Raw genomic sequence first — 19,848 nt, 5'->3', positions numbered from 1 at the left:
GCAGAAAACGGGAGGTAGCTGAGAAGCGTAGGAAATCCCTACGTGCCACACCGGTCAACTTTAAAAATTGATTATCAACATTTAGCAATTATTACTAACTAACATGATTCAGCAATTAATTTGTATTTAAAATAACGACAAAGGACTTAGATGCAAAAATCTATCATTTTTTTCCCAAAAGCGCCCGTACCTTCGTTCTCATCTTCCCAAACGCACGCGCCCTCACCGCCGCAAATTACTGTTCATCATCTCCACCACCGCCGCCGGCGTTCTAACCGTCGCCGATATATATATTTATATATACTATATATATATATTAGTAAAGTTATACTTATATATATATATATATAGAAGGAGAGAGAGAGGAGAGAGAGATTAATGGGTTCTTTCATAGGAGCGGATTTCCTTCCTTTGACGCCTCGTAAAATCACATGATTGAGCGACATTATGGATTGAAAAAAAAAATTACGCTCCGTTAACTTAATCGTACATATTTTAAAACCCCAACAACCAAGTTTTGGTGGGGTGAATACCAGTCTCCGCTATTGTTTACCCTCCATTGAGCCGAACGATAGTTGAAAAGGTGTCCTATAAACATAATTCATTCAAACCGTTAAAAATTAGCGATCAACGAGTGGGGAGTTTATCAAGTGCTTATGCGTTCCAGCGAACAGACAACGAATTCAGGTTGTGCTCCTCACCCCAAACTTGATGTGGCATTTGTAAGCGCCACACCATGAGGTGGTTGTGTGCGACTGTGGAAGGTTATTCTTACGAATAGTGACTAGTTTATCTATTATCGAAGTCATGAAAACGTACGAGTACTCTATTCCCCAATAATGTCGCTGCATCATGTATTTTAGAATTAAGGCGTTCATAGGATGGAACAATCGCCCTCCTATGACAAGGATACCAACATTAATCTGCAATATATTATATATAAGTGTGGAATATTAGTGATATTATATAATAATATATATACTATATATATCATAGAGATTATATATATAATAATAACATAATATATTATATATATATATATATATATACACCGTTAGATGTTGCGGTTCATTTTGGGCATCCAAGCTCGTCGTATCATTCTCTTGACAGCAATTCTTATTAAAACTACAGTACAGGTCATCGCCTCTATATTTATTTATGCTGCTACGAAACTTTGCATTCACGGTGCAAAAAGTACAAAAACAAATATAAATCAGGGAAACAAATAGGCGTGAAAAAGCATAAACAGGAAAACTAAAGCACGGTAAACTAACATTTGATTGATAAACCAAAATCCCATACATCATCACCGCGATCCTATACACCACACCAACAAACTATCAAAGCCCACAACCAAAAGCCCAAAATCCTCAACCAAAGAACTTAGGATCATAACCGTTGCTCGAAGTAGCCAAGATATAGTAAGCAACAATGTGCCCGATGGACCCCCATGCCAGAACATCCACGATATTGAACCCAACCGGGTCATTGGACTTCAGGAGGCCCACATACTCCTTGGCCCGTTCATCGCCTGCCTCGAAATGGGTCTGCCCGTTTTGCTCAGGCACTTGCTTGGCCACATTCTCCCTCTGGAAGTTGAAGAACACGAAACGGCCCAAGAAGAGCGAAAGGCCCGTGCTGAGGCTGATGACTAGGGGTGGGCTCAGCTCGGCCTGGACTGTCGAAGGAGTGGGAGGAGGGGGTGAGGTTGTGGGTGGGCTTTTGGATGGTTGGGGTTGTGAAGAGGGCTGATGAGGCCATTATGAGCTTTTTGCTTAGCTTGTGGAGGGAGGGTGGTATTTGTTTTTGTGAAGAAGAGAGTGTGAGCTTATAGAGGGGGGAGAGAATTGTGAGGAGGGGAATGGAGAGGGGAGTGAGGGGATAGATTTGGAGTGGTGACTTGGGAGGAGTTGATTGGTTGAGGGTTTTTAGGATAAGAGATATTGTGGCCACAAAATGAAGGAAAGCCAACGCCATCCATGTAAATGAAATCTAAATCTTGTTCAAGATATTGTTGTGCTAAAAGGCATTACATAGATAACTTACCAACTCCAATGATGAAATAACTCTTTCTCTTGGGGGGGAAAAAAGGTTGTATGTATATAAATAAAAAAGACAGCTCGGTGCACAAAGCTTCCGAAAAAATGTTACAGCTATCGAAGTGTGCTTACTGAGTATAGAAAGTAGCGTAATAGATCGACATGTATATATGTACGCATCGATGTACTATGGCACTGTAGACTTGGCCAAACATGGCAACCTTCTGGACTTGGATTCACGAGGGTTTGAAGGTAACAAGAAGAAAATACCTAATTGGACTCGGAATGACCTCAAATTTTACACACATTCATTTCCGACGCCTTTGGACTCGAACTCAAAAGGAACTGCTACCTCCTCGACTAAGAAATACCGAATTGCAACGATCAGAATCCTCGGCCATACTAACAATTACGCCAACACAAAGCAGAGACCTTGACAGAGTAAATTCAAAGAAACTTATATTGGTCCCACCCTCCCATTTGCACAAAGACAAGGCACAAACTGGACAAAAGCCCAAAGGCCTGACAAATTCAAAACGTCACGAACACCTGGCAGAAAAAAGTTTTTATGCTAAAAAGTCATGGTTCTTTACAGAACTAAAGTTACAACAGGAAAACATCCTCGTCTTGTACAACACCACAGCTGAATGTACGTCACTATACACTAAGAGAAGATCTCCCCTTTATTAACCAAAAGAAACAGTTGTATTACCGACTCTGGCCCATTTCAGAACCAAACACTAACTTTCTACATCAAAGTAGAGAGTCAAGATAAGTATAAGTCCGAGATCGGGTATACTGGAGGAGACTACCATAAGTTCTATCCCATATGCCCACAAAAAGAGCCTCTGTATCAGGGCTAAAAGCCATGCCTGAGATCTCACCAAAGAAATCAAGCTCCTGCCTTTTAGTGTATCCACTTCCAACATCAAAGATGTGAACAAAGTCAGCAGGCTCAGCCATGCACATGAACCGGCCATCAGAACTGAAGCGGACTGATCTTATTGCGCCGATATTCCCCCTGAGTACTGCAAGAGATTTGGAGAGGTTCCGAACATCCCAAAGTCGGCAGGTCTTGTCTTGATTGCCGGTTGCAAACATTTGACCGTCAGGATGCCAAGCGGAAGCAAAGGAGAAGTCCTTGTGACCGTGCATTTCTTGGACGGTCTTAAGAAAGAAGAAAGAGTGAGAAATCGATCTTTCGGGGATAATTATCAAAAACTACCAAGAAACATCTGACCCCTATATATGAAGGATGTTTGCAAGCGTACTTTTATTTTTTATTTTTTATATCAAAGTAGCATTTAAGCTAGTTTTTCCATACATGCCTGTTGGGTAGCATCCCAGATGATATAGCTTTTAAGTTCTACTTTAAAAAGTTGAGATTTCCCAAAGTATGAAAATGTAGCTTATAAGCTCACATAAATAGGCTAGGTGTGACCAAGCAAATGACTTTTTCACCCATACAATTTTTATAAAATTTTCTCATAAAACTCAAAGACCATGGTTAAAAGTTTTTAAAATAAGCTCCCCAAACACCCTCATAATCTGACAGCTCATTTAGCAAAACAAGCTGCAAAGTGATAGCAGCAGTGATGTCCATCTGCAATGATATGACTAGCATAGTAAACCTACACACTAATCTATCTCTTAGTGGCTCATTTAGCAATAAATTGTTATCTCATACTCATTTTTCTGTATACAAGGATAACCTAAGTTGCATGGAAACATGTACGGGTACGGGTACAAGACATGACAAATTTGTAAAATACAAGGTATAGGGACACGACTACATATATATGGATATATATTTTGAAATTAATAATTTATATGAGATCATTATTGTTTTTCACTTCATGTGTAATTAGAACTAAAATTTGTAATACATTATAAGTTTATTTTATTATGTTGATTATTATAAATTGGAAACTGCTCATTTTTAACTTGACACAAAAATGACCCTTTAAAATCATAGTTTTGTACTTGGGTATGAGTTAAAATGAATCCCACCCATGTCTAACGAGTTCAAGAAATGAATATGAACATCTAATTGAGTACATATATAATAAGCATATGCATATATCCAATGAGTGTCCATGAAATTTAGGTACGGGTACGTCAATACGTGTGGAGTATGGATACAACTTCATGATAGAAGTACCCGGCTAACATAGGGGACAATAGATAATAGTTGGTGGCTCATTCAATAAAATAAGCTACTAACAAACACATGCACCCCACCACCAACTCATCTCTTCATAGTTCATTTAACAAAATGAGCTGTCACTTCATACCCAATTCTCCATGTGTGTGCGTGCATGGCGCATAATACTCAGTATCTCCAAATAACCATACACAACACTTAAATACCAAATTTGCCAGTACCTTTCCAGTATGCGCGTCAACTAGAAGTCCCTCAGGGTTATCCCCCACAACGACAAGAAGCTTCTTATCAGGACTAAGTGATGTATGCTGCAATTACAGAAGAAAAAAACAAAAACAAGAATTGTAAAACTCATCAATATCTTAACTTGTTTTCTCACACATAAATAACATGTGCTTCAAGCTATGGCTTGCATTGATATTTTCCTAATACATAAACGGATATGAACTTGAGCCTTTTCATCTTATTTATATACCTTCCTTCTATGATATTCTAATCAGGTTGGAAAAAATTGCATGCGATGATAGTTATTCGCGAATATCAATGCAGGGATGATGATAGAATCAAGTGATTGAACCAATCTAAAAAGCTTTGATCTGAAACACGTGGTAAGAGTTCCTGAATTAAAAATTCATAGTTGAAGTTGTGAATTAACCTAGAACATATGCATACGCACATGCATGCAAACAGGTACAGGACCGAGGAGTACCAAATAAGTTAAATTAAAGTAGTCTAGCCTTTTACTTTCATTTTTACTTTTATTGATGTCATGGAGAAAGCAAGTAAACTTCTTGGCCTTTCTATAGATAATTTTTTTTAATAATGTATTCAAATTTATTTCCAGCTCCATGCAGTCATAATAAAATATAAGGCTTACAAGATAAGAGATAAAACATGGATAGCTTACATTCACTGGCCAACTAAACCGAAAATGCTTGACAAATTGAAACTTTTCCATGTCAAAATCACGAACACCGCAATCATTATTTGAAGCCAGGAAGTGCACAGGACCACTGGGTAATTTCAAGTAGGGTCAGCCACTGAAGTACCATAAACACAAAGCCAAGAAAAAGACAATTACCTGTCACTGTCATAAATCTCAATGGCATTAGTGATTGCATTATCATCGTGTGTTGTTCGGCAACAATAACTTATTCCCTTCTGATCCATGTACTGTATAAGAAAAAAAATTAAAACATTACTAACATATAATTCATCAATTCTAGATAGTTCGAACATGTTTAAGGCTTACTTGAACTTACAAGTGTGTTTTTCCTTGTAAGGGTCAAGTTCATGTTTGGTAAAATTCACTTATTTTCCCCTTACAAGTAGGAAAATAATAAGTTGAAATTACCAGCTTATTTTTTGAGCTTTATTAGGAGCTTTACTTGTAAGGTTTTACAAAATAAGGTTGGCACCAACAATATGACCCACTAAACTAGAAAACAAATGTTATTGACTTCTGAAACCTTCTAAAAGTTGTATTCATGTTTGAAAAGTCAGTATCTTATTGAAAAAAGAGCTGATCAAGCAAATAAATGTCCACAAGTTCACATAGCATGACACATGTAATCAACAAATATAAAAATAGACATCACCCCAGTTACTAATATGGCTTGATAAAAGAAGCCTAAATCTAAAAGCAATGATGCACATGAAGAAGCAATTATGTTTAGTTCAGTCTAGAGATTACTTCTAAAATTGAGGTAAGAATATCTTCAGAGGTAAGATGCATATCAGTATCTTAATAACTCAAAAGTAAGAATGAACTGGTTCTTAAACAAAAATTATGTACGGAACAATACTACAGGTTTAAATGAAAGACCTGATTGATGCAGCAGGTTAAAGACACTTGCATACCCAGGAGTGTTATATCTAGAAAAAGCACATATGAAGAAGAGGGTATAACTTTTCCACTTCTAATTAAATTTCTTCGACAAGTCTGATCCTCTCAAACCATCTCACACTTTCTTCTCAAAACATCATGAACTAGCTACTTCATAGTCAGAAATGGGATCATTGGGATGCTATGGATGCCATTTTGATAGCATGTTTTGACATATTCCACTACTGAATTTACTATCGGTATTTCTCCAGCTATACATGCATAAAAGCACACAAGCAGTGAACAAGTCCACATTTGATACATGTTTTACAAACTTTATTCTTGAAATTTAGCACTCAGGATGTACAAGTACGATTGTAGAAGAGTAAGCGGTGTCGCTTGCCACACAGCAACAACCATCCTAAAAGAAAAAAGAAAAAAAAAGGACATGCTGGCCAGAGGAAGCAAATAACTATGTTATGGAGGGAAAGTACTCATCCCATTTATAAACAGCTGTTGCATATTTCTGCTAACAAATTTTACTAGTGCAAACAGATAATCCAAATGAAAAGAAACATAATTACTTTACAAATGAGCTCTCCTTGAAATCCCCCAGCTACAAGCAATTTATCCTTCACTGCCAATGTACTAACTTGAGTATGACTAAAGCCTTCTAGCAAGCTTCCTGGGTGTTTCTGCAGAAGCAGGGAGAAATGATGTAAGCATAATACAACAATGAACTGAAAACCATTGTTCAAGATTGATAACTGATCAGAGCAACAAAAAAGGAAGGGAAAAAAGAGCATAAATGGAAGGAAAAGACTATAGCAGCTTTCTCAAAGGGTAACTGCACACACCTCAGATGGTGCCACGTGCCCTGATACGTTCATCACTTCAAATTCTTTACTAGTTAATGCTGACCAATGCATGATAGAATAATGTGAAATGAGGAAAACATCATGCTTTGATGTAGCCCAGACCAAATTTCTCAGCTGCAAACACAGAAGAAACGACCCATCAATTCCTCATATAAACAACAGAGAAAACAATACAATTATACAACTATTTGGGAACGCAATGCAAGCAAATCAGAACAATAACAAAATTCAGAGAGTAACCTCACATGTAAAAAAAATATGATGATTGTTAAGAAAACAGAAGACATTCCATTAAATGCTAGCTACATATATTTGGTACAAAGATACTTTAAGAACCTAGTCCAAAGAAAATGTGACGAATATCTAGTTTCCATAATAAATAAAAAATCCTGAAGAATTATTTAATGTACTAGCTAGCAGTATCTTATGTTAAACAAGCTTCACCTAATTCTATGTAGTTAATGCTGTTTGATTAATAAACCTATCCCCAAAAAATATCTTGGTCCTTATTCTTTCTCCCACTGACCTCTTATTAATGAAGTGCAAAGAATACGCTTCACCATTTCCACCAAAAAAAAAAAAGTTAGCAAAAAGAATACATAGTTCAACAAGTAGATAGACTAACTAATACCACTGTACAAATACAACAAGAATCTGATTTCTGAAACCTAAAAATGAAACCTTTAGCTGACCTGAAAGTGAAGAATAGTTGATTTCACCGATCTTGTGTTGCGCTGGAATTCATAGAACATACCCCCTTTTTCCGTGGGTTGGCATTCCTACATAAAAGGATATGCAAGTCAGGAAAAGAAAAAAGAAGAAGCAAAATGATGATTAAAATGTGATATAATGTATTAAATCTGTCAGCACAACTATGCCTTTTCTGATGCTTCTCCAGAATTGCGTATGTTCTCATAATTTTTGTACTGCTCTAATCTAGTCTGCCTATACTTTTCCCTCGTAATGTTCAACCTATCCCAAGCTATTCCTTGGATATCCTTTCCTTTCCTAGCTTGTAGAGATGACGTATCTGACGCATTGTCATGCTGCATGAAGTTAACAAATGTTCTTGAGTATACACACTATCTCAGAATAGGACTTCAGAGGAAAGAAAGTTATCCCGAGCAATAGAGATGAATATAATACAGCCAATAACATTATAAAATCACAAGAGCTATCCATCACATCTTGAGTCCCTGAATTAAGTTGATCGTAAATTTGCATTAAGAAAGCAAGAATTGAAATTGGCATACAGATCGATCATATTCATCATCAGATTCCGAATGCCCTATTCTTCCCTCAAGAAATTCTTCATCCAGGTAATCTTCGACGGCACCCATTTCATAATCATCTTCCATTTCATTAAAATTGGCCTCTTTGATGCTGAGACAGGTTCGCGTTGAAAATTTAATATTTATGCCTCTGCCATATCCAACAACAGCTAAGCATACCAAAACTGCAAAGTCAAGATGTGTTAAAACTATTATAGTCGAATACAATGATTGCTAATTAACACTGGACAATGTACATCAAATTAAAATTTAAATCTGTTTGCATCTCTTTTTACAAATAAACTAGCACTATTGTACATCTATTTACTGAAACAAAAAAATATAGGATATACGTACAGGGGGGGGGGATATTTTTTTCCAAATTGTGTAGGATTAAACTATCCAAAATATATGAACAAGCATGCAACAAGAAATAGCATGGCCAGAATCCATTTGTTAATTTAACTCCTGGAACATCTGCATCTGAAACTAAGTTCCAGAAAATAATTCAAAATATCATTCTAACACACTATGAAGTGTGTCTGGTACACATAAATTGAAAGTCTGTTTTCAAGCACGAGTTATTTAGTGCAGAAAAGGGATCATTATAAAGATCAAACAAATTTCTTTTTTAGAATTCTTTCGTTAACCACATAACAGGTTCACTTTAATCAAATATCGATATCTAATGCAACATTCAAGTGATCTCAGTATATGTTCACCGTGAGAGGGAAATACAAATAGGATAATATCAAGTATAAAGTACCTTTTTTAGTAATAAGGACAAGATGCCCAATCAATTAATTACATTAGAGAAAGAGAGATAGAATATACATAAAGAGGAAGGAGGATGAGAAGAAGAAACATAGCACAGAAAAGGATTAGATGACGAAAAAGGCTAATATAGGTTTCTGAATCAAAGTAACATGCTATTCCGAGTCAGTTGTCTATTCTGGTTAAACGATGTTGTCATACTAAAAGGATGGTGATCGTACAATCATGGGACAAATAGTGTCCGTGTCTCTCAATTTATCCCACACATTCTCTCGTTTCGAAACTTTCATTCATTCAAAAATTAGAAGTAAACGACCATGCCCTGGCATACCTCCAAAGTCCGACCTTTAATATGTATTTTCAAGTCCGACCTTTAATATGTATTTTCACATGGAAACTCGGCCGTGCTATTTATTTCCTTTTGGGTATGACATTAGCCAACAAGTGCTCTGTTGGTCAAGTACCTGACATATTGAAATTGGACAAATTATGAAGTAACTGTTCTTTCTAAATTTTAGACCTTGACAAGAGAAGCGATTCAACACCTTATAAGGGTCAATGATATGATTTCTAATATGATGTACGAGTGTTGTTCTGCTTAGTGTCAAATTATAGGAGACGGTATATTTCTAGAAAAATTGTCCAAGGAATTACTTTTCTAGCAACCCTAATGGATATTTTCATCATGTGTAATTTCTTGAGTTGTGATGCATATTTAGATACTTAAAAAAAACAAATTTACCCCAATAAAATAACAACAAAGACCCAAAATTTTACTGGATCAAATCAAACTAATGACACAATGATAAAATTAAGATAGCCACAAGAACTTCAACAATGAAGTTCAAAACCTATAATTTCAAATCTAAACAGAAAATTGTCCAAAAATTCCAAGCTAAACACATGCAAACTAGATTTGTTCACAATTTCTAACCTGATAAACGATTCGAGGCGTTCCGGCGTTGATCGCGATCAGGATCAAACAGGAATTGGAGACGAAGCAATAAAAATCGTAGCTTTTTTGGGGGGTAATTCTAGGGATTGAGCGAGAGAGAGAGAAAAGAGGAAATGATTCGGTATTTTGTTTTCGCTTTTTTTTTTCCCTTACCCTTTCTAAGCGTAGACGACCGCCAAATACGGTGAGAAAACGACAGGCTATCTATCAATTAGGATAACGCTGATGCTCTGTCCTAAAATAGGGTTTTTTATTTATAAACCCAAAGGTTTACTCAATTTAATTTTTAAACCTACTTCCAAATTCATTCGTTCGTAAAACCAAAATAGCATAATGAATCTGTTTTTCTATGGCTAGACTGGCTCAAAGCCTCAAACTGTTGATGGTTATTATAGAGGTTGGACAGAGGAGATGTTAGCTTCGTTATATCCTATACTTCAAGCGGATACATAATGAATTATTTTCAAATCATACATAATAAATTATTTTCGATTATGTAGTTCAACATTAGGATTTTGCTATAGTTTCGGAACACGGTAATTTGGGGTTAAACTGTCATTGGATACTCGAGTTGTGTAAATAGAATTTTCTTCTTTTCTTCTTTTCTTTTTTCCTTTTCTCCTAATGCTGTAAATGCTAGTTAGAAAATTTTACATTAAACTTTCATACGATTTGCACACAACTTTTGTGGTCTAATGTATAATTACCTTCAAGCTATTTAGTATTTTCCGTCTTCTGTTGAGTTTTGGGTGAAAATTATAATAAAATCTTTCTCTAATTATATGATTTCAAAGGGTTCATGACACAAGGATTATTTCCACCTTATAAAATATTTCTTGTTGTTATAAAGAAAAAAAAGGAGGTGATTGAATCGCTGCTATCAAAGTCAAATTCTGCAGAAGTAGTTATGCAAATATCGAGAACTTCAAGGGGGGTTTTGGCAATGCATGAGAAATATCTCAGCGGTTTTGCTCCGAAGTAGGTCCCAATCCACGTGCATTCATTCAAGTTTGTGATATTTTTTTGGTTGCAAATACACGTATGTGCATAGCATTGCAAATTTACACCCTTTAATTCATAGTAATTAGATTATAAAATTATAACCCTCGATTCACATTAGAGCAATCCAAGTTTGAATCTTGTCGTTCATAAATTTCTAAATAGATTAAAAAATATTATACTGCTCTATGAATCCAGGCTTCAGCCATAATTTTATCCTCCGTAAAACATGAAGCCAAAGGCAAAAATGCTAGTAAAATAGTTAAGGGGGTGATAAAGGCTTATACGGTTTTTTTATAACCGAGTGTGAGAAAAGAAATCCTACATAACTCACCTATGAGAGGAAGGATAATGTAATCGATGGTCCATTGTCTACGTTAAACCACTGTAAAATATTAAATAAAGTCAATATAATCTGTAACAGCCAAAGCAACATTCTACGGTGAAAACTACAGTTTTTAAATTAAAGTAAATTTCCGTATATATAATAATACAGTAAATTGCAGAAAAACTGCAGTGAACGGCACAGAAGCTATACCATCTTCTTGAAACGAGAAAACTTATCTCGTACTATCTTTATGAGGTTTCAGCATGATGTATTGTCCTGCAACCAGTGATATCATTATAGAGCAATCTTTTGAATTCGATTCACCCCATTGTTGACAGCAGTATCATTAAGTAATTCATCTGCAACCGATCAAACATAATTATGATTTATCCTTTCGAATGTTCGTATCAGCTTCTTCAGTATCTCATGTACTGGTATATAATATATTCCTCTCTGCCATTAGGTGATGAGGCAATTACCAACAAATCTGCAGGTAACATTGCCCTCCACCATAATCAAGAACTCGTCTTCAACAATCGTCGGAGAGACTGCAACATTGTCTTCATCTGTTTATGATATTTCATGGTGAGCATATATACTTCAGAAAGGCATTTCTAATTCCAGCGTCTCTGCTCTTTGAAATCTTCGGTGCCATAATCGTCACCAAGATACATGGTAAAAGTGATTAGTTTCATTCATTTCCAGTTCCTGAGAGAAGTTCGAATCTAACTGGAACCGTTGGATTCGACTCATTAATACATCTTGCAGCCCTTTCACCCAACCTGTCATTCCCAAATTCTCTACAACAATCAAAGATTCTCACCCACATTTGCAGTGTAGGCTCAAATGGCATTTTATCAACGAAATCTTCTAGGTCAACCATGAACCCATGCTTACCTAAAAGCTCAATCATACACGCATAATGCTCAATTCGAGGAATAATCCCAAATTCTGAAACCATTGAAGCAAAATAACTCTGACCCAGGTTAACATACCCTTCACTGATACAAGAAAGTAAAACACCAGTGAAAGTGATATTATCAGGTTTAATTCCATCCTCCTTCATTGTCTCGAAGAGTTTGAGACCATGCTCACCTCGTCCATTGTAAGCACACCCTAAAATCATTGAATTCCACAGCACAGTGTCCCTTGAGCTATCGCAATCAAATACTTTGATTGCATAGTCTATCAAATTGCATTTAGAGTACATGTCAACCAATACTCCTCGAGTCACAACATCCTCAAAACCATTTCTAAACATGTATGCATGTATTTGCTTCCCAAATTCAAGAGCAAAGACATTTGCACAAGCCACCAATACTGCACTAAGAGTTTTCTCATTGGGGTTTGTCTCCCATAGCATCAAACGAAAAGTATTCAAGGCCTCTTCGCTCCTGCCATTACGAGCATAACCCGATAGCAAAGAATTCCAAGAGACCCTATCTCTAAGATTGTCCATTTGGACAAACCAAAGCTCAGAACTTCTCAAATTCCCACATTTTGTATACATATCAAGCAAGGAATTGCAGAAGAACATATTTGAAATGAGGCTATGCCTATAAGCAAATCCATGAACTTGTTTCCCTAGACCGAGATCTAATAGCCCTGAAGAAATAGTCAGTACCAAACCAAGAGTAATTTCATCCATTTCTTTTGTTTCCCTTCGCATCCGATAGAAGAAATCCAATCCCTTTTCCCATCGAGACAACTTAACGAAACCTGTCAACATAGTATTCCAAGAAACCACATTTTTCTCTGGCATCTCATTGAAAAGCATAGAAGCCATGTCCATGTCTCCACAAGAAGCATGGCCATTGATCATCATGGTCCATGAGAAAATACATTTCGAACCACAATCCTCAAAAACCTTAAAAGCATCTTCTACAACACCACATTTCAAGTACATCTCCATAAGACAATTCTCAACAATGTTATCCTCTTTATAACCAATTTTAACAACAACCCCATGTACTCGACGCCCTTCATCAAGGGCAATAACACTCGAACAAGCCTTGAGTGCACTCATCACTGTATGGTTAATCGGAGTAAAACCTTCACTCACCATTCTAAAAAACATACAAATAGCTTCCTCCATTTTTTCCATCTCAAGATATCGTCTAACAATAACATTCCATGTAACCTCATTAGGCTCTGAAATCAAATCAAACATTCTCCTCGCATCCCCAATTACCGCACATTTCCCATAAACATCAACCAACGCCGTTTCAAGAATAAAATTACCACAAAACCCTAACTTCTCGATCATCCCATGCACTTGTCTAGCGAGACCCAAATCCAAAACATCGCTACAAGCCCTCAAAACCGACGCGAAAGTGACACCTGTGTATCCAAAACCCAAAGAGTTCATTCTCGAAAAAAAATAAAGGGCACGCTCCGGATTCTTCCCCTCACGTGCATAGCCCGTGATAATGGCGTTATACGAACCCGTGTTTCTATCTGGCATTTCATCGAACAGTTCTTGAGCGTCTTTAAGACTGCCGAGATTCGAGTAAGTCTCGATTACCCGGTTGAGGAGGAAAATTGGGGGTGAGAGGTTTGAGGTTGATACGATGTGGGACTCAATTCGGCGAGCCTCGATTAGGGATTTGGGGGAGGAGGAGTTTAAGAGGTTGAGGAGGCGAGTGTAGGTTGAAGCGGAGAACGGCGAGGTCGAGGATTTGAGGATGGAGATGGATTGGGAGAGGTTGTTGGCGGCGATTGCGGCGAGGATGGAGGTTTCCGGCGAGGTTTGAGAAGGTTTCGGGCGGGATGAGTTTTGAATTAGGCGGTTAAGCTGGGATTTGATATTTTGCGTCTTGGCTTCAGGGGTTTGAGGATTGGGTCTTTTTAGATATTAGTCCCTTAAACCTTTAATAGTTTGAAATTACTCCCTCAAATAATTTAACCTGCTATTAGGTTCCCGTCCTTTAATATCTTGCTCTTGTTACTCCTGGTCGGAGGAGTTAACTTGGAACAACTTACAAGGATTGGGAGGACCTAAAAGAAATTTTATTGGATTAAAAGACTGATTTTGAGAGAACTTATAAGAATTGGAGATGCAGCTGGTGTTTCGCTCCGCGACCTCATCCTCTCTCTCTCTCAACCAAAAATGGAGATATACATGGTGGCTATTTCAATGATTTTAGGGGCTACTTTTGATTTGACAGAACATATAAGAATGGGCAGCAATCCCAACGATTTTAGGGACTAATTTCAAAATATTAAAGATTTAACCGACTAATTCCGGGAAAAAAAAACCCCAAAAAGTTCATGTAGACATGGCATCTATCTATGAAGTAAAAGCAATTCAGAAAAACGAAAACTATGGAAGCGTATGGTTTTGGTCATACACGCATAATGCTCAATTCGAGGAATAATCCCAAATTCTGAAACCATTGAAGCAAAATAACTCTGACCCAGGTTAACATACCCTTCACTGATACAAGAAAGTAAAACACCAGTGAAAGTGATATTATCAGGTTTAATTCCATCCTCCTTCATTGTCTCGAAGAGTTTGAGACCATGCTCACCTCGTCCATTGTAAGCACACCCTAAAATCATTGAATTCCACAGCACAGTGTCCCTTGAGCTATCGCAATCAAATACTTTGATTGCATAGTCTATCAAATTGCATTTAGAGTACATGTCAACCAATACTCCTCGAGTCACAACATCCTCAAAACCATTTCTAAACATGTATGCATGTATTTGCTTCCCAAATTCAAGAGCAAAGACATTTGCACAAGCCACCAATACTGCACTAAGAGTTTTCTCATTGGGGTTTGTCTCCCATAGCATCAAACGAAAAGTATTCAAGGCCTCTTCGCTCCTGCCATTACGAGCATAACCCGATAGCAAAGAATTCCAAGAGACCCTATCTCTAAGATTGTCCATTTGGACAAACCAAAGCTCAGAACTTCTCAAATTCCCACATTTTGTATACATATCAAGCAAGGAATTGCAGAAGAACATATTTGAAATGAGGCTATGCCTATAAGCAAATCCATGAACTTGTTTCCCTAGACCGAGATCTAATAGCCCTGAAGAAATAGTCAGTACCAAACCAAGAGTAATTTCATCCATTTCTTTTGTTTCCCTTCGCATCCGATAGAAGAAATCCAATCCCTTTTCCCATCGAGACAACTTAACGAAACCTGTCAACATAGTATTCCAAGAAACCACATTTTTCTCTGGCATCTCATTGAAAAGCATAGAAGCCATGTCCATGTCTCCACAAGAAGCATGGCCATTGATCATCATGGTCCATGAGAAAATACATTTCGAACCACAATCCTCAAAAACCTTAAAAGCATCTTCTACAACACCACATTTCAAGTACATCTCCATAAGACAATTCTCAACAATGTTATCCTCTTTATAACCAATTTTAACAACAACCCCATGTACTCGACGCCCTTCATCAAGGGCAATAACACTCGAACAAGCCTTGAGTGCACTCATCACTGTATGGTTAATCGGAGTAAAACCTTCACTCACCATTCTAAAAAACATACAAATAGCTTCCTCCATTTTTTCCATCTCAAGATATCGTCTAACAATAACATTCCATGTAACCTCATTAGGCTCTGAAATCAAATCAAACATTCTCCTCGCATCCCCAATTACCGCACATTTCCCATAAACATCAACCAACGCCGTTTCAAGAATAAAATTACCACAAAACCCTAACTTCTCGATCATCCCATGCACTTGTCTAGCGAGACCCAAATCCAAAACATCGCTACAAGCCCTCAAAACCGACGCGAAAGTGACACCTGTGTATCCAAAACCCAAAGAGTTCATTCTCGAAAAAAAATAAAGGGCACGCTCCGGATTCTTCCCCTCACGTGCATAGCCCGTGATAATGGCGTTATACGAACCCGTGTTTCTATCTGGCATTTCATCGAACAGTTCTTGAGCGTCTTTAAGACTGCCGAGATTCGAGTAAGTCTCGATTACCCGGTTGAGGAGGAAAATTGGGGGTGAGAGGTTTGAGGTTGATACGATGTGGGACTCAATTCGGCGAGCCTCGATTAGGGATTTGGGGGAGGACCGCCATAAGCTGGGATTTGATATTTTGCGTCTTGGCTTCAGGGGTTTGAGGATTGGGTCTTTTTAGATATTAGTCCCTTAAACCTTTAATAGTTTGAAATTACTCCCTCAAATAATTTAACCTGCTATTAGGTTCCCGTCCTTTAATATCTTGCTCTTGTTACTCCTGGTCGGAGGAGTTAACTTGGAACAACTTACAAGGATTGGGACCGCCATAAGCTGGGATTTGATATTTTGCGTCTTGGCTTCAGGGGTTTGAGGATTGGGTCTTTTTAGATATTAGTCCCTTAAACCTTTAATAGTTTGAAATTACTCCCTCAAATAATTTAACCTGCTATTAGGTTCCCGTCCTTTAATATCTTGCTCTTGTTACTCCTGGTCGGAGGAGTTAACTTGGAACAACTTACAAGGATTGGGAGGACCTAAAAGAAATTTTATTGGATTAAAAGACTGATTTTGAGAGAACTTATAAGAATTGGAGATGCAGCTGGTGTTTCGCTCCGCGACCTCATCCTCTCTCTCTCTCAACCAAAAATGGAGATATACATGGTGGCTATTTCAATGATTTTAGGGGCTACTTTTGATTTGACAGAACATATAAGAATGGGCAGCAATCCCAACGATTTTAGGGACTAATTTCAAAATATTAAAGATTTAACCGACTAATTCCGGGAAAAAAAAACCCCAAAAAGTTCATGTAGACATGGCATCTATCTATGAAGTAAAAGCAATTCAGAAAAACGAAAACTATGGAAGCGTATGGTTTTGGAAGGTGTAGTATTTTTGACCGAGCACAGAAAATTGAAAACAAACTTAAACCGAGTAGCACAGAGAATCCGCTCGTATGACATACGGATACGCATTAACCTCAAACAAATCGAGATGCACGCTAGAGAAGATCCTCTCTTTATTAGGCTCAAGATACGTCTATGTCCGAGAGCGGCTGTAAGAGAGGAGACCGCAATAGGTTCGATCCCACACGCCAGCGAAAAGAGACTCGGAGTAATTATTAAACTGCTGTTGGTTATATTTTGCACTTAATTATTCTTAGACCTAATGTAATGGGATCCACTCTGGAACATTTGGAGCAAGTGACTAAGGAGGCTCCTAACATGTTCCAACAAGCTCCCAAGAAGGCTCCTAAGTCCTAGTTAGCGGTGGGGTCCACCATAGAGCTCCACAAATTTGTGGAGCACTTGGAAGCTCCTAAGGGGTGAGGGCCCACTAAAAAAATATTTTTTATTAGGTTTATTGTTTTAAAATATATTTATAAAATGTTAGAGGTAGAAGAATGGATTTTTTAAATAATATTTAAGCTCCTAATTGAGAGTTTGTTGGAATATTTCAACTAGTAGGAAGTTCCTAAGTGGGCCCCATGCTTGAGAGCACTCTAACAAGAGCGCATTACTAGGAGATTGCTGCCCTTGTTCTTAGTCATACTAGGTTCTGTGCACGTGCAATGCACGTAGTTAAATGTCATGATTAAGTATTTTTTGTTTATTTTCTTACTTAAATTTGTTCCTAGAGTTCACTTTAACTGTCTTTGCTCGCTTATATCTCTAAATTTTAGCATTATGATTATTTATTTTCTTTAATATACGTTTAAGTGAGCTACACCCTATTTAAATTTTCATATTGAAAATTGAATTGATAGGAAATAAATGTAATCCGAAGACAATTTAAATAACCACGTTATTTGGACCGCCATGAAACCAAGCGTGACCTGAGAACGTATAGTATTGCAAAAGTAAAAAACACTTGAAAAAATAACGTTACAAAAAAAATAATAATTAAATCCAATAAGACAAGATGATTGGTTAAAAAGTGTGTTAAAACAACACAAAAGAGAATATGTAGTTTGTTCCTAATCTTTGATAGGCTTTAAAAAATCATAAATTAAAGATTAATGCTAACTCAAAAAGCTCATGAAAATCCACATAAGCATATAAAAGTATTCCTAATTTACTTTAAAAATCATAAATGTATACTTTTAAATGATAAAAGCATCCACATAAGCATATAAAAGTACTTAAAAAGTTCATGAAAATCCCTTCTAAAAATTCCTAATTTACTCAAAAAATAAACTATACTATAAAATATTCAGAAATTAGTGTCTTTCATTCCTTCCATTTTATTTTTTATTGAGCCGACACTGATGTTTCTCCACCTTTATCTTTTTTGATGAAATTAGTCTGCATTTAGATGCTAAAAGTGATAGTAAATCTTAAATTAGAAGATAAATTTACATATCTTAATGAAAAAATATCAAACTACTACTTTTTCCTAAGTTTTTAAAATTTTAGTCTTTTTGTGATTTTAAAATTTTGAGGGTGTGTTTTATAAATTTTAAAACTTTGAGAGTGTTTTATAAAAATTTTAAATTTTAAGTTAGGTGCTTGTAATTTTTATGTTTTATGTGTTGGTGGTAAGTTTTTGAATGGCAAGATATTTCTTGCAACTCTAAAATTTTGATGGTGTTTTTTACAATTGTTAAAACTTTTAATTGTTTTTTGTAAAATTCAAATTCTCAACGGTCTGGTGATAGTTTTTAGATTTGATATGTATTGGTTATAAATTTTGAAATTTCGGGATTTTTTGTGATTTGCACCTTTTGAATGAGCTTTTACAATTTCTATAACTTTAATGTTATTTTTTACAAATTTTAAAATTTTAGGTGCCATGGTAATCTCTTGAATTCATCTTTATTGTTTGTAAGTTTTAAAATTTTAGAATTTCAGGGTGTTTTTTATTATCTAAATTTTTTAGGGTGTTTCTATAATTTTTAAAATGTTAAGGGTATTAGCTCTAGGCTCGCGGGCCATTTGGTGCGTGCAAGCCGTATGACCCACTGAGTGTAACGCGTTATTTGGCTCAATCAACTGCCAAAATCGACTGGCCGATGTTACACTTAGAGTCATGGGCTTACCTATTTAAGCCATACAATTTCACTCTAAACACCCAATGTGGGACTAAAGTTGGGGTCTCACAGAAGGTGTTATTTGCAGATTTTAAATTTTTTAAAGGTTGGTGTTAATTTTCAAATTTCATGTTTATTGTTTTAAGTTATGAAATGCCAGGATGTTTTGTGTAATTTCTGGTGTTAATTTTCAAATTTCATGTTTATTGTTTTAAGTTATGAAATGCCAGGATGTTTTGTGTAATTTTAAAGTTTTAATATTTTGTGCAATTTTTATTGTTTTAAGTTATGAAATGCCAGGATGTTTTGTGTAATTTTAAAGTTTTAATATTTTGTGCAATTTAAAAAAAATTGGGTTATTTTGTAATACTTCATATAATATAGCATGTTAGTTCTTTACCTTAGCAAATTAATACATACAGATGGTTTAAGTATTTTGTTAACCTTGTTTTTTTTAAATTGTTGAGCTGTAGGTAATGCGCATTGGATTAGGATATGATATAATTATGATTAGGATAGATTATGATTTAAATGAAATATTCAAAATAGTAAAGGGTGATATTGACCATAGAAAGTTTTTCTCGAACTTGTGCTCTTAGAGAGTATGAATTTTAGAAAGTTAAGATAAGAAAATAGAAAGAGTTTA

General features: G+C 36.3%; 4 protein-coding genes across 4 annotated transcripts; all 4 read right to left on the bottom strand.

The window, feature by feature from the left end:
* On the bottom strand, window positions 1,233–1,862 carry LOC109848617 (photosystem I reaction center subunit V, chloroplastic). Its single transcript, XM_020418223.1, is given in 2 exon segments — window positions 1,233–1,683; window positions 1,685–1,862. Coding segments are annotated over 2 exon segments (390 nt in total). The 5' UTR covers window positions 1,762–1,862; the 3' UTR covers window positions 1,233–1,370.
* On the bottom strand, window positions 2,568–10,096 carry LOC109848611 (uncharacterized WD repeat-containing protein C2A9.03-like). Its single transcript, XM_020418211.1, has 10 exons — window positions 9,886–10,096; window positions 8,160–8,362; window positions 7,785–7,952; window positions 7,599–7,685; window positions 6,886–7,020; window positions 6,613–6,723; window positions 5,285–5,376; window positions 5,111–5,216; window positions 4,425–4,511; window positions 2,568–3,206 (listed from the first exon to the last, which is right to left on the bottom strand). Exons 2-10 carry the CDS (start codon window positions 8,262–8,264, stop codon window positions 2,793–2,795), a joined length of 1,305 nt encoding a protein of 434 aa, XP_020273800.1. The 5' UTR covers window positions 8,265–8,362; window positions 9,886–10,096; the 3' UTR covers window positions 2,568–2,792.
* Window positions 11,523–14,518, bottom strand: LOC109830168 (pentatricopeptide repeat-containing protein At3g26540-like). Its single transcript, XM_020397345.1, has 3 exons — window positions 14,492–14,518; window positions 14,140–14,230; window positions 11,523–14,053 (listed from the first exon to the last, which is right to left on the bottom strand). Exons 1-3 carry the CDS (start codon window positions 14,516–14,518, stop codon window positions 11,925–11,927), a joined length of 2,247 nt encoding a protein of 748 aa, XP_020252934.1. The 3' UTR covers window positions 11,523–11,924.
* Window positions 14,519–16,501, bottom strand: LOC109830160 (pentatricopeptide repeat-containing protein At3g26540-like). The gene is made up of 2 exons (XM_020397337.1): window positions 16,408–16,501; window positions 14,519–16,344 (listed from the first exon to the last, which is right to left on the bottom strand). Exons 1-2 carry the CDS (start codon window positions 16,499–16,501, stop codon window positions 14,519–14,521), a joined length of 1,920 nt encoding a protein of 639 aa, XP_020252926.1.

The sequence above is a fragment of the Asparagus officinalis genome, chromosome 1 (genome assembly GCF_001876935.1).
Source record: "Asparagus officinalis chromosome 1, Aspof.V1, whole genome shotgun sequence".
NCBI classification, from domain to species: domain Eukaryota; kingdom Viridiplantae; phylum Streptophyta; class Magnoliopsida; order Asparagales; family Asparagaceae; genus Asparagus; species Asparagus officinalis.
The sequence above is the reverse complement of the archived record's forward strand: the minus strand, read 5'-3'. Positions and strand labels throughout refer to the sequence as shown.